This window comes from Leuciscus leuciscus (assembly GCF_965113295.1).
Source record: "Leuciscus leuciscus genome assembly, chromosome: 4".
NCBI lineage: Eukaryota > Metazoa > Chordata > Actinopteri > Cypriniformes > Leuciscidae > Leuciscus > Leuciscus leuciscus.
The window spans coordinates 12,076,171-12,090,003 of NC_138728.1; the positions used below are offsets into that span (position 1 = coordinate 12,076,171).

General features: G+C 36.2%; 1 protein-coding gene across 1 annotated transcript in view; it reads right to left on the minus strand.

The window, feature by feature from the left end:
* Nucleotides 1-13,833, minus strand: part of nell2b (neural EGFL like 2b) — a 44,969-nt gene that overhangs the window by 6,318 nt on the left and 24,818 nt on the right. The window contains exons 15-18 of the mRNA XM_082166684.1: nt 12,903-12,998; nt 1,756-1,896; nt 1,390-1,583; nt 1,125-1,301 (exon numbers count right to left, since the gene is read on the minus strand). Of these exons, the coding sequence (XP_082022810.1) occupies nt 1,125-1,301; nt 1,390-1,583; nt 1,756-1,896; nt 12,903-12,998 (608 nt within the window). The remainder of the gene's footprint in view (nt 1-1,124; nt 1,302-1,389; nt 1,584-1,755; nt 1,897-12,902; nt 12,999-13,833) is intronic.

Genomic DNA, 13,833 nt, shown 5'->3' on the forward strand with positions numbered 1-13,833 from the left:
AAAGAAAGAAAAAATTGCAGGAAGGACAAACACCAGAGGGGCTGAAAACTGCATTGTTCAAGGTTTGGCGTCAGACTTCCTGACTGAGATATTGCAGAGAGTTCCACTGTGAACAGCAGTTTCTCAGTGTAATAGATCTGAATCTAATCCACAGAGAACAGCATGACAGGGGAGTTTATTCTGTGCATTGTGCATTTGTGAATGCATACTGTTTTCTAAAGACAACATTTCACACATTTGCATCATATTCATTCCCTCAAGTCGTTATAACGCTAGTCAAGGTTTCTTGAAAAAAGGTTTCTATTCAGTTTTATGTGATCATTTTCCAACCCTCACTCTGACACTTAGACTATTATCTCTGTTATGATTGGCTAATCTCCTCATATCACAGTTTTCATCCATATTTCACCCACCCATTTCATCCAATACTGAACAACTTTTGATATAAAAATGTGGCTGGCCATTGTGCTTTTATTTCATTGATGGTAAAAGCCCAAAACTCCTACTAGAACCAGAAAAATGTTCTACTACTACTGCAACTAATTATCATTAATATTAAATAATAATTTATTATACTTAAGTAATGTGCAATTAATATAATACTATCCAAAATACAACTTTTTATTTAAATTTAGATTTTGAAATTTTTTTGAACGAAGCGAAAGTATGATACAAAAGATTTAGGAATGTTTAAATATATTATTTTCAATACTTAATACATATTTATATGTTTAAATAATAAATATTTATAATAATTTTATTATAAAAGATATATGACATTTACCACGTTAACAAATTTCATAGCTCCTACTAAAATACACAAGATGCTCTATGGAACATTCTCAGATCAAGCTGTATGAACCATCAGGTTTTATTATCAGATTCCATAATTTATACTGTAATATTTTATTTTATTTTTTACGTTTTCAATTAGAAAAGAATGCGCAATTCAAGCATTTTCACTAAAGGCCTGTATTTGGACACTGTATATCTCTAAATGCTGAGATATTTCAAAATTTGTTTTGAAAGAACCTTTTCTAATGTTCTTCAGCAATATTTCTTTCTGACATTGACCATATCATATATAGTTTATAAATACTGGAGTTTCACATGCTGTCACTCACCATACACTGGCACTGCTGGCAGTTTTCCACCCAGGTTTCTCCATTACTGTATGCTAGCAGACCGTTCTGATGCAAACACTGAGAACTCAGGCGAGGATCGCATTCAGGACAGCACAACACATCCACCGTGGGATTCTCACAATCACACACCATCCGCCTGCACATCACCAACCCCGACTAAAACAGGAGAGAAAGACAGACTGAGTAAAAAACTCATTTCTCAGTTTTCCTTTGACTACAGCTCCCACCAGTCCCTTTGGCTCACCTGACAAGAGCAGACCGAGCACCTGTCGTCCTCCAGCACCCAGATCTGCCCGTTGTGTTTCACCTTCCCGTCGTGGGCGCAGTCTCCCGTGCAGTTCCTACCGTGCGGACAGCGGCAGTCGTAACCTCCGTCCACGTTAAAGCACACGGTGTCGTTGGCACAGCTGTGCCTCCCCATCTCACATTCATCAATGTCTACCGACAAGAAACAGACACAATATAAGTCACTGGTTAAATCCAAGGGGTCAAGGCTCAGCTGGTTAGCACGGCCCAGTTAGCCCCTGTTAGTAGATGTCGTAATTACAACCATGCTTAAATGCATGTTTCTCTATTGACTTCCATTCATATTTCATTAGAAATAAGTTACCTTCACATGACTCTCCATTGGCTGAGAACATTCCGTTGTCATGGTATCCGTCACGACACTCGCAGTGGTACCAGCCAGGTAGGTTGACGCAAGTGGCTCGACTGTCACACTCCACAAACCCATCGAGGCATTCGTCGATGTCTTAGGTGACAAGGTGGAGACATGCATGAGGAAACCCAAGAAATATATGAAAAAAAGCACAGTGTCACTTCTCTGTTGTTTTTAACATTGACAATAAGAAGAAATTTTTTTTTTGAGCATCAAATCAGCATATTAGAATGATTTCTGAAGGATCATGTGACACTGAAGACTGGAGTAATAATGCTGAAAATCCAGCTTTGCCATCAAAGGAATAATACACATTTATTTGAACAAACAAAGAAACAAAGAAACAAAAACTGCCATAAAGTGCATATTCAAATGATATGTTTTGCTAGACTGTATTATGCTGTCTCCACAACCTTTTCAAATTCCTTAATGAATGCAAATCTTCATATTTGATGTTTGTCCTCACACCAAACACAAAGTAAGTAAGACAAATAGAGCTTTTGCCATGGTCGTCTTGAAAGGAGCGTATCCAACAGCTGTTGATAATTATTCTCTTCAGTAGCTATTCAACTTCCAGTCCTTGTCCTTGGATTACACTCTCACAGAAAGATATGAAGAGCGTCACACAGACCAAGTCAGTTCAATGACAACTTCAAGCAGAATGGGTTAGAAATGATTTTGTGACTTTAACCCTAGGCTACAGATTGTGCTTCACCTCACCCATCTCATTATTAGATTGCTAAGGGGGAATTACATTGTGTTGTATTTCAATGCCAATTTTAAAGTCTGAAACACAGGCAAGGCTGAGTAGTGGGGTTAAACGAAAGCTGAAGAATACTTTGGGTTTGTGGGTATGTGTGAGAGAGATTTTTTTTAGCCTTGAGAGTCATTGTGAAAGAGCATAGAATATGAGAAACAGCCTAAAGGACCTTGTGAATTAGGTTTGCAAGTTTTGCTTGTAGTATCGCATGGGCTGAGAAATATTTAAAGGGATAGTTCACCCCCAAAAAATGACAATTATGACATTATTCCCCTTAAGTTGATCTAAAGCTGTTTGATTTCATATCGAACACAAAAATAGACGTTTAGCAGAATGTTCATGCTGCTCTCTTCTACACAAGTAAATGGAGACCAGGGGCTGTGAAGTTACAAATATATTACATGAAAAAATGATAACTTCTGAGAGAAAAATACACTAGCACTCAAAAATGTGGGGTCTGTAAGATTTTTCCTGCTCACCAATACTGTGTTTCTCAAAATTACAGTAAAAGTAATACTGTGAATATTATTCAAATTTAAAATATAATTTCTTCTATTGAAATATATTTTCAAAAGTAATTGTGACCTGATCCAGCAAAATGAGTCACAGTGACCCAAACTTCAAAATTGAGATTTTGGTATTAATGGAAAGAGGAGACCATAAGCTTTCAACTGATATCCTAGTCAAAGTCATACCTTGAATGGTTGTAAAGATATACACATTTAAATTATGGTCGTCTGCCCTCTTTTTCCAATTGAAAACCTGAGAAAATCGCTTTTAAAGTTTTTTTGCCCGTTTTTTGTTGATATCTTTCAAAATCCATTGCATTTAAAGGGATGAACTATTTATTGTACAGCTTAATTTGACCAAAGACATTAATATATGCTATTATGCCAGGCTGAAGCTCAAATTATTTTTAATTTTTTATTTGAATAAATAATTTAAAAGGAACTTTTACACGTGCATTTACTAAAATCAGAAAGATTGAACAGAGGTGCTACAGTTTTGCTTGAGAGAGGGGGTGTGTGTGTGTGTGTGTGTGTGTGTGTGTGTGTGTGTGTGTGTGTGTGTGTGTGTGTGTGTGTGTGTGTGTGTGTGTGTCTGTCTGTGTGTGTGTGTGTGTGTGTGTGTGTGTGTGTGTGCGTGTGTCTGTGAGAGAGAGAGAGAGAGAGAGAAAGTGAGAGAGGCAGAGAGACAAGGAAACAGAGAACAAATAATGTTAGCCTATGCAATCATATCTTTGTGTAGGCTAGTTGACAACAACAGTGTAACATATTCATAACGGAGATACCAACAGTTAAATATTGGGTTAAAATAAATCAAACACATTGTAATGGATTCTCCTTGCAGATAAATACACTCACATAATAATTGCACTCACTCACATCCATACACGATAAATACCACAGGGCTGTCTCTGTCATCAGTGGATGACACGTCTCCAGATCCAAAACAATCACTGACTAGCCTTAGCCACTCTTGATGACCAGCAGCAGAGCTTAGGTTAGAAGCCTCCAGTGAGTTCAACGCTTTTGGCGACTTTTTGGCGACTTTGCTCTCTTTTGACAGCGACATTTCTCAAATTAATAATATTTAATCTTTCTGAGGAGATCTGCTAGCTTGTTTACACATAGCGCTACGAGTCTGACGGGAGGATGGCTGGACCAATCGCGTGCCGGTCAGTCGAAACGGGGCTTCCCATTGACAAATGATCAGCGTTTGTGTACATTTCTAAGCTTTATGATTGGTTCTATACAACGTGTAACACCATATTTGGAGAGCAGAGACGTTTGAGGGGATTCCCGGGAAATGCTCAGAGGTGACGAGAGGACTTGAGAAAAGCCATATTCATTTCCAGCGAATTTAGTAAAACTTTGTAAACTTTAATAGTCATTTAAATACCTTTTCTCAATTATCTGGACTACGAAACTTTAGGAGATTATTTTTGAATGTCTGTTCTTTGAAATTTAGCAATAATAATAATTTAAAAAAAAATCTATTATTTCATTGTTTTTCCACATAAACGGCCCATATCTTAAAATGGAACGTTGCGACTTCCGACTCATTTCGCCAGATCGGGTCACAATTTATTCCTGTGATGGCAAAGCTGAGCATCATCACTCCAGTCTTCAGTGTCACGTGATACTTCAGAAATCATTCTGATATGCTGATTTGCTACCCAAGAAACATTGCTTATTATAATCAATGTTGAAAAGTTGAAAAACAGTTGTGCTGCTTTTTTTAATGGAAACTGTGATACATTTATTTCAGGATTCTTTGATAAATAGAAAGTTAAATAGAACAGCATTTATTTGAAATAGAAATCTTTTGTAACATTATAATTGTCTTCACTTTCACTTAAATGTCATTCATTGTCGTGTAAATTCAAATATTGCACATTAGAATGCATCAGAACATTGTGAACATTCGAATGTGAACATATTCTAATTATGTACGACAGAACATTCTTTTTTAACTAAACTGTTCTTTTATTCTGAGGAACATTTCATCAGAAAAAGGTCTGATATGAAACATGTTCCATGCAAGAGTTATCAACATCTCGCTTCTAAGATTGCTTCACTTTTGTCAAGATTTCACTCCCCTAACACAAAATACCTTCTCCATTAAAAACAGAGAATGGCGAAAATAACACAAACAATACTGAATAATACATACTGTAGATGTAGGCAGTGCTGATGACATTTATTCATTTTCTTCCTTGAGCACAAACACACAGCGCACTCATCTCTCTCAGAGGAATGGCTGGCATTTGTGCTGTCAGAAAGCAGTCGCAAGTATTGATTGACTGTGTATTCACGGGTAAACCCCCAGGGTTCCCGCTGTCCTGCAGCCCTGCCACTAATTTGTCACGGAATGTCACAAGTCGACGGCACAATACATAGTCTCCCATCTCATTTGCTCCATCTTCAGCATTTGGGATTCCTCATACACTTCCATTTGTGTGCATTGGTGAGTTGTGCTCTAGCAAAAACCAAGGGCGCAGTTTATTTTAGAGGGGACCTATTCAAAGTCTTGATTTTGTTTTTGGGTCTACTAGAATAGGTTTTCATGCTTGAATGTAAAAAAATCACACCTGATTTTTAACATATTTTTTATTTTTGCAGCACCTCTCTTCCCAGTCTGTCAGTAACGCTCTGTTTAGTTCCTGTCTCTATAGGCCCTGACATGTTGAGCGTCGACCGGCCCAATTTTTGCAGTGTGTTCCACACCGTCGGCACTAGTTGGACATCGTCAGGGGTATTTTGGTCAAATGAGCATGAATCGAATTGAATCGAATTGATCAAAAGTAACCGTTGGCATCAGCGCCATTGGTGAGAGAGAGAACTCTGATTGGCTGTTCAGTTTAGCGAACGAGTCGTGCACGAGAATAAAGCGAAAGTATTGAAAGCAAGCAAAGATGTATAGATGGCAAAGACAGAAGGCTGCTCTAGTTTTACGTCATCTTCCCTGAACATTCTAATGCTCAAATATTTTCATAACAATATGAGCCACCTGGAATGAAGAAAGGGATCAGCTGATATATATACAGTACAATCTATAATCCCATGAGGACGGTAATAGTTATGAGTCCACAGTGGTATCCTCAAGTCAATTTCATCAGGGACGATTCTTCAAACGGTAAGTCATCAATCCACTTAGTCCCTGAACATCTTGGCTGTTCCCATCCCAGCTATCTCCTTCATCTGCCCTGCTCTCGTTCCCACCCCCTTCCCTTCATCCTCCCCCTCCATCCTCACACTAATGAACAGATTCACACCCACTGCTGGGTCTCGCTGGGGAGCTCGGCACTGTAAAAGGGCCTCGGTGCAGACGAGGGAGTTGAAGTGCGTTGTGTGCATGAAAGCCTGGTCCCATTCTCAAACAAAGTCTTTTTCTTTTCTTTTTTTTTGAACAGGAAGTTCAAAAGCAAACCTTTTCTTAATGAGAATACAGACAGCAGATTCTCAGAGTTTCCCAAACAAAAGCAGAGATTCAGAGGAAAGTCTTATCTTTAAAGTCAAAGTGAATTACTGTTCGCAACCCATTTTATTGGTGATGGAGACATATTTCAGAATGAAACGGATATTCAATGAGACCCAAAGTTTTGGAATAACATGATGAAACAATAGGACCTGGAAAGAGCATTTAGAAAGTAAACTTTATTTTATAAACTATAAAAAAAAAGTTGCTGCCTTAAATTTGAAAGTACAATCAACTTGGATGTTTACATTAAAATGACTTACAAATTATTTGAATCTTGTATAACTTATAAAAAGAGTTAAGTTAAAGCAATGTAAAAATATATGTTGTCATAACTTATTGATCATTAAAAGCAACAATATATCCTATAATATATCCTATACACTCACCTAAAGGATTATTAGGAACACCATACTAATACTGTGTTTGACCCCCTTTCGCCTTCAGAACTGCCTTAATTCTACGTGGCATTGATTCAACAAGGTGCTGAAAGCATTCTTTAGAAATGTTGGCCCATATTGATAGGATAGCATCTTGTAGTTGATGGAGATTTGTGGGATGCACATCCAGGGCACGAAGCTCCCGTTCCACCACATCCCAAAGATGCTCTATTGGGTTGAGATCTGGTGACTGTGGGGGCCATTTTAGTACAGTGAACTCATTGTCATGTTCAAGAAACCAATTTGAAATGATTCGAGCTTTGTGACATGGTGCATTATCCTGCTGGAAGTAGCCATCAGAGGATGGGTACATGGTGGTCATAAAGGGATGGACATGGTCAGAAACAATGCTCAGGTAGGCCGTGGCATTTAAACAATCCCCAATTGGCACTAAGGGGCCTAAAGTGTGCCAAGAAAACATCCCCCAGACCATTACACCACCACCACCAGCCTGCACAGTGGTAACAAGGCATGATGGATCCATGTTCTCATTCTGTTTACGCCAAATTCTGACTCTACCATCTGAATGTCTCAACAGAAATCGAGACTCGTCAGACCAGGCAACATTTTTCCAGTCTTCAACTGTCCAATTTTGGTGAGCTCGTGCAAATTGTAGCCTCTTTTTCCTTTTGTAGTGGAGATGAGTGGTACCCGGTGGGGTCTTCTGCTGTTGTAGCCCATCCGCCTCAAGGTTGTGCGTGTTGTGGCTTCACAAATGCTTTGCTGCATACCTCGGTTGTAACGAGTGGTTATTTCAGTCAAAGTTGCTCTTCTATCAGCTTGAATCAGTCGGCCTATTCTCCTCTGACCTCTAGCATCAACAAGGCATTTTCGCCCACAGGACTGCCGCATACTGGATGTTTTTCCCTTTTCACACCATTCTTTGTAAACCCTAGAAATGGTTGTGCGTGAAAATCCCAGTAACTGAGCAGATTGTGAAATACTCAGACCGGCCCGTCTGGCACAAACAACCATGCCACGCTCAAAATTGCTTAAATCACCTTTCTTTCCCATTCTGACATTCAGTTTGGAGTTCAGGAGATTGCCTTGACCAGGACCACACCCCTAAATGCATTGAAGCAACTGCCATGTGATTGGTTGATTAGATAATTGCATTAATGAGAAATTGAACAGGTGTTCCTAATAATCCTTTAGGTGAGTGTATATATCCTATATAATTAATAATATACATAGATAATTATGATGAAATGTTTTATTGTACATTAAAATTTATAATAAAATGTATAAAATAATATAAAGATATGATCACATTATCACAAATTAAAACATTATCATTTATTTCCATTATATTATTACATAATGTATAATATTATATATTAGTTGTGCGGTGTTAATCTGGATAAAACAGAGGTCTGTGTTGCACAGCAAGGGAAGACGTTCAACAGCTAAACTCTAATTATCTCCACCTCATTAGACATGATGAGTAACGACTTGGAATACATGAACCCAATGAAGCAGACATAAGCAGAGCACTTAAATAAACATGGAGAAGTTTTATCGGAGGACAGAACCAGCAGCTGTTTTGAATCTCTTTGTACACACAATTTTACGCTCCTCCCTGTAGGCCTTTCTCACTAGAGCTTCTGAAGATATTCTCATTAAAATTTGATAGGAGTAGGGCTCCATTCTAGCTTAATATTAAGGGTAAACACTTCTCAAGACTCCCATCCTGGTGCAAAGATACATTTAAGGTGTTCAGTGACACAATGCAGCCATTTTATCTGCAAGTTGAATGTGCTTACATCCCTTTGCTGTACACCCATCACATAAAGAATTAACAAGTAGCCTGCAGAAACGTCTTGATTAAGAAGAAAGACCCCGAGCCCAGGGCGTTTAACCCCTGAGGACCTGCTGTAATTGGGTTTCCTTTATGAACAGAGCATGTGTGAAGCATCTGAGCCAATCCGATGGATAATACATGGTGCCAGCTAGTCTTCTAAGAGGTAAGAGCTGAATATGAAAGAAAATGTGATTCTCTACAGCTTTCTTATTCAGGGGAAGATAAAAAGAGAGTGATTCTTATTCAGAAAGCATCTTTGCAGCAGGATATTTGATGGAGAAGATAATTCTGTGTCTTTGTGCTTCGGTTGATTACTCTCATTAAAGAACAGAATAAGAACAAAAACAATGCTCTTATCAAATAATTTCTCTATTTTACCAGGACTACAATATCAACTGAACTAATGGATTGCTTTGTATTTACAAAACTGGCAGGGAGTCGCCATATGTGGTCATACGTGCCAACGTCAAGCTGGCATGGATAAAAAAAGAAGAAGAAGAGAGGCTTACTGACAAAGACGGAGAGTTTAATAATGCAGTTCCTTTAGTGGAGGGATAGGAGGTTTCAAAGGGATGAAGAACAGACTTTTCTTTGCCTCTTATGTTTGTTTGTGCAATATTTATCCTCTTTTGTGCCTTTGTCATAACATTATATTTCCCCTCAGAGGAAGAAAGAAAACATGAGGGAAAACCGTGAGGGATTACAGACGACTGAGCACACAAAACAAGCATAAAGCGCATAATCTGTCCTCCATCACAAAAATATTTATACACAAAAATGCCACAACTTCATGAAAACCTCTCCAACATAAATGCATATGGTGGTGTCCAAAAGTCAGAGCCCACAAAAAAAATGTGGGTTTCGAAATCGAATTTGTTGTGAAATGAAGAAAAAGTTTAAGGATTATGTGAAATAAGAGGATTGTAATTTAGGATTATAAAATAATAATAATAATAATAATACTTAAAAAAAAACTTTATAACATAAAATGTATTCACTTCATTAAGAATTAATTAATTAATAATTATTACATATTTTGTGATTTTACTCAAATAAATAAATGAATAAATAAATAAAATATTGTGTTCTTTTTCTTTTGATAATTTCTCTCTGTAATTCACAAACAACGAATGAATGAATGAATAAATGAATTAATGAATTAATGAATAAACAAGTAAATGTCGTCTTGTTTTTTTCTCTGTACAACATTTTAGTGTTTTTTTTGTTCTCTGATTTTTTCCTGTCTATTTAATTATTTCCAGTTTTTTTGTAAGTTTAGCTCTGTAATTCACAAACAAGCAATAAATAATAACATTTTCTAATAATGTTACATTTGTTTACATTAGTTATTAGTTAACATGAACTAACAATAAAAATACTTCTAAAGCATTTATTAATAGTTCATGTTAATTTCAACATTTACTAATATATTCTAAAATCAAAAGTTGTATCTGTTAATATTATTTAACAGACATGAGCTAATATGAGCTAACAATAAACAGTTGACTAACATTTGCAAAGATTAATAAATACTGTAACAAATTATTTGCTCATTGTTAGTTCCTATCAGTTAATGCCTTAACCACTGTTAACTAACCTTATTATAAAGTGTTCCTAACAACTAACTGACTAACTAAATAAATAAAGCTAAAAAGAAATTGGAAGACCGATTGGTTTTACCATGTTTATTAAGCTGTATTCCTACTGTATGTAGTTATTTTCAGCTTTTACAATCCTTGTGGGGACATTTGGTATAATGTAGGCAAAACCTGACCCATGTAACATAGCTGTGAGTTTGTCTGTGTGTCAGCCAGTTCTCTCTCCAAGAACGGTGAGTCAGGCGTTCAGCACACACAGTGTCTCGCAAACCACACCTCACTCTATCTTCTCTCTATCTCTCCACCAGCTGTCTCCCTTAGTCCCCATGCCTCCTCATTTCCTCTCTCCTCACTCCTCTTTTTCTCTTTCCCTTCATCATCCCTCTGTCACTCACACATAGGAGCGAGTGGGTGTTGGACCGGTTTGTAAAAAACCACCGGCAGATGCCCTGCTGGGTAACGTTGAGCAAAGGGTTCTGAGGTCTCTGCTTCTCTATCTCTCTCTCTCACTCACACACACACACAACGCACACGCACACACACAAACACACACACCGATCCCCAGAGCCATAAAAAAAGCTTCATGTCTATCTCTCTTCTTCTGTTCCAGAGTTCAGTGTCTCACTTGAAATCATACCTGCCAACAGAAGCCTGCACTGCAAAAAAAATAAATTAAAAAATAAATCTTAATCAGTATTTCTGGCTTGTTTTGGAGTATTTTGAAACTTCCTTACAGCTAAATTATCTGAAATCAAACCAAAAATATTGTGCAATTTTTCATTCTCTAGTTAATTAAACGTATAGCGGAGGATCTTTCCAAATTTTAGATAAGACCCGCCCTCTCCACTTTTTGAAAAGTTTGATTGATTCACCAGAATGATTGACAATTAGGAGGACCAATAGTATAGGTTACCCACCAGGAAGTAAAACATCCTCCGCTATACCTTTAATCTAGCTCTAAGGAAGTTTCAAAATACTCAAAAGTGATTAAGAATATATATATAATTTTTATTTTTTTTGCAGTGTGTTCCCTTTCGGAATTTACAAGTTTGCACCCACTCAGGGAGAACTTGTCCTCAGCATGACATGACAAGTTCTCAGCATCAAGTAATTATTCTGTCAACACTAAAAGCAAAATACTGCATGAATCCACAAAATCACAGCCCTTCAGAACATATTTAATGTTTAATATACAGCTATGAGTGGATGGGGCAAGTCAGTGCAGTGTGACAAAATACAAACAAAGCAACTGGCAAGACGTCTTGACGTGCGTCACTTGTCGTGGTTGATTAGGACACGAACTGAAATTACATGGAAGTGATGTGATCTAAATCTTGACGCTTTCATATCACATTTGGTTACAGCACGTTGTCGGGGGAAACAGGTTTCATCTATCTTCACAGTCAGACATGCATATATTTAAAATGCAATGACATAAAGCTGACCACTGAATCTTGCTGACTGACATTACAATGAAAGAAGAGTACAAGAAGACTAAAGATAATTAGTTGTCATAACTTCACCATACTCACAAAATAATAATAAATGATGATGATGATTAAATTATATGTATTTATATAAATTATATGTAAATGACAAGTAATTATTTTAAATTACAACTGAATTAATATGAATAATTTATATTAATATTTAACTTAAATTTGTTCAAATAAAAAAGTTAAGAATTTCACTAGCATTGGTATCGATTACTGAAAATATTATATTTAAGTTTTTATAACCATCATTATTATAATTTATTATGTAATTATATATTTTTTATGTTAATTTATATTAATATTACAATGTTTATACATTTCAATATATTAACATTAACTTGAACTATAATTCAAATGTTATATATCCATTATTATTATTATTATTATTATTATATTAAGAATTTATATTATGTTTAAATATAAAAACATAAAATATTAAAAATATTAATTTTTTTTGTTAAAATTGTTATTGAGAATAAGAAACACTTCAACTACTGAAAATAACATTTTCATAATAATGTGGTATTTTAATTATTATAAAATAGAAAACATGAATTTTATTTGTTATACTCCATTATAATACAGATCTATATTGTAATATTATGCAATCAGCAAAATATAGAGAATAAGTTTAGCAAACTACTTTAGATTATTATAGTGCAAGCATTATAAGACATTATTCATCAAATTCATAGCAAACATGCATATCTACAGAGTCATGAAATATTGAACAGTCCACAGAGACACATCTTTGGCCATGTTCACATTCGTGGAAATCATCTGAGATAAATCTCACTTGCCTGGAAAATATAAAAAATAAATCACCTCCCCTCCGCCTTCTGAAGCTCTGAATATTTCTACCATCTCAGTCCATCACTATAATATGAAAACACTTGAGAGGCGACATCGCAGTATGTGAATATGTTGTACACTTTTCTTCACTCTCATTTTTTTTGGTCGTTGCTCTAGCTCCCGTTGAAAGGTTACAGGAAATGCCCTTCCATTGGCCTAATTGCGTCTTACCTGTCTCACATCTCTTTCCAGTAAAGCCTTGCTGGCAGACGCAGGTATCTGGAGTGACGCAGGAACCTCCGTTGAGACACTGGCCCTCACAGAGCGCTGCACACATTTCAACACAACACAAGACACACATTTCAGCAGGGCTTCACCATCCCAATGAAAAAGAGTCTCTGCAAACCAGAGGCTGAGCTAATGCATGTGTGCAGTGCAGCCATGCAAACGATACTGATTTCCAGTGTTGGGGAAAGGTACTTTTAAAAGTAATGCGTTCCAATTTTGTGTTACTCCATAAAAAGTAACTAAATGCATTACTTTGTTACTTTTTATGGAATGTAACGTGTTGTGTTATTTTTGCTATACTTTTTGTCAATTGCAGGGCTGGGTTTGCTTGTCTGTTATTTGATGATAAAAAAAATTTAAAAAATTCTGGCAATGTAAAGGTCATTTCCCACCAAAAATGAAATGAATAAGCCGACGCCGGTACAGTAGAGGTCAATAAATGGGAAAACTTACTAATGTAACTTCATATATTTGAAAAAGTAACTTGTTTTATTTGTAAATTTAAAAGTAATGCATTACTTTACTTGTTACGTAAAAAAAAGTAATCTGATTGCTGTTAATAAAAAGTTACAAAATAAAAATAAAATTTGGTACCTGAGGACTGTCTGACTGACATGGACAGTAGATATAGAGAGAAAATTTATAATTCTGAATTTAAGTCATGCAGTGCAAATACAGTCTAATAGACCCGCCGCTTATCGCTTTATTTGCTTTGCTTTGTTTAATTGAATAATCACTTCAGGAAAAAACTGTTTACATAATTGAGAAATAAATAAATTAATTAATTAATTAATATTAATGTCAACAATATCAAAAAATATATAATAAATTATAATGAAAGGAAAACTACACGAACTTTTAACATAATTTGTTC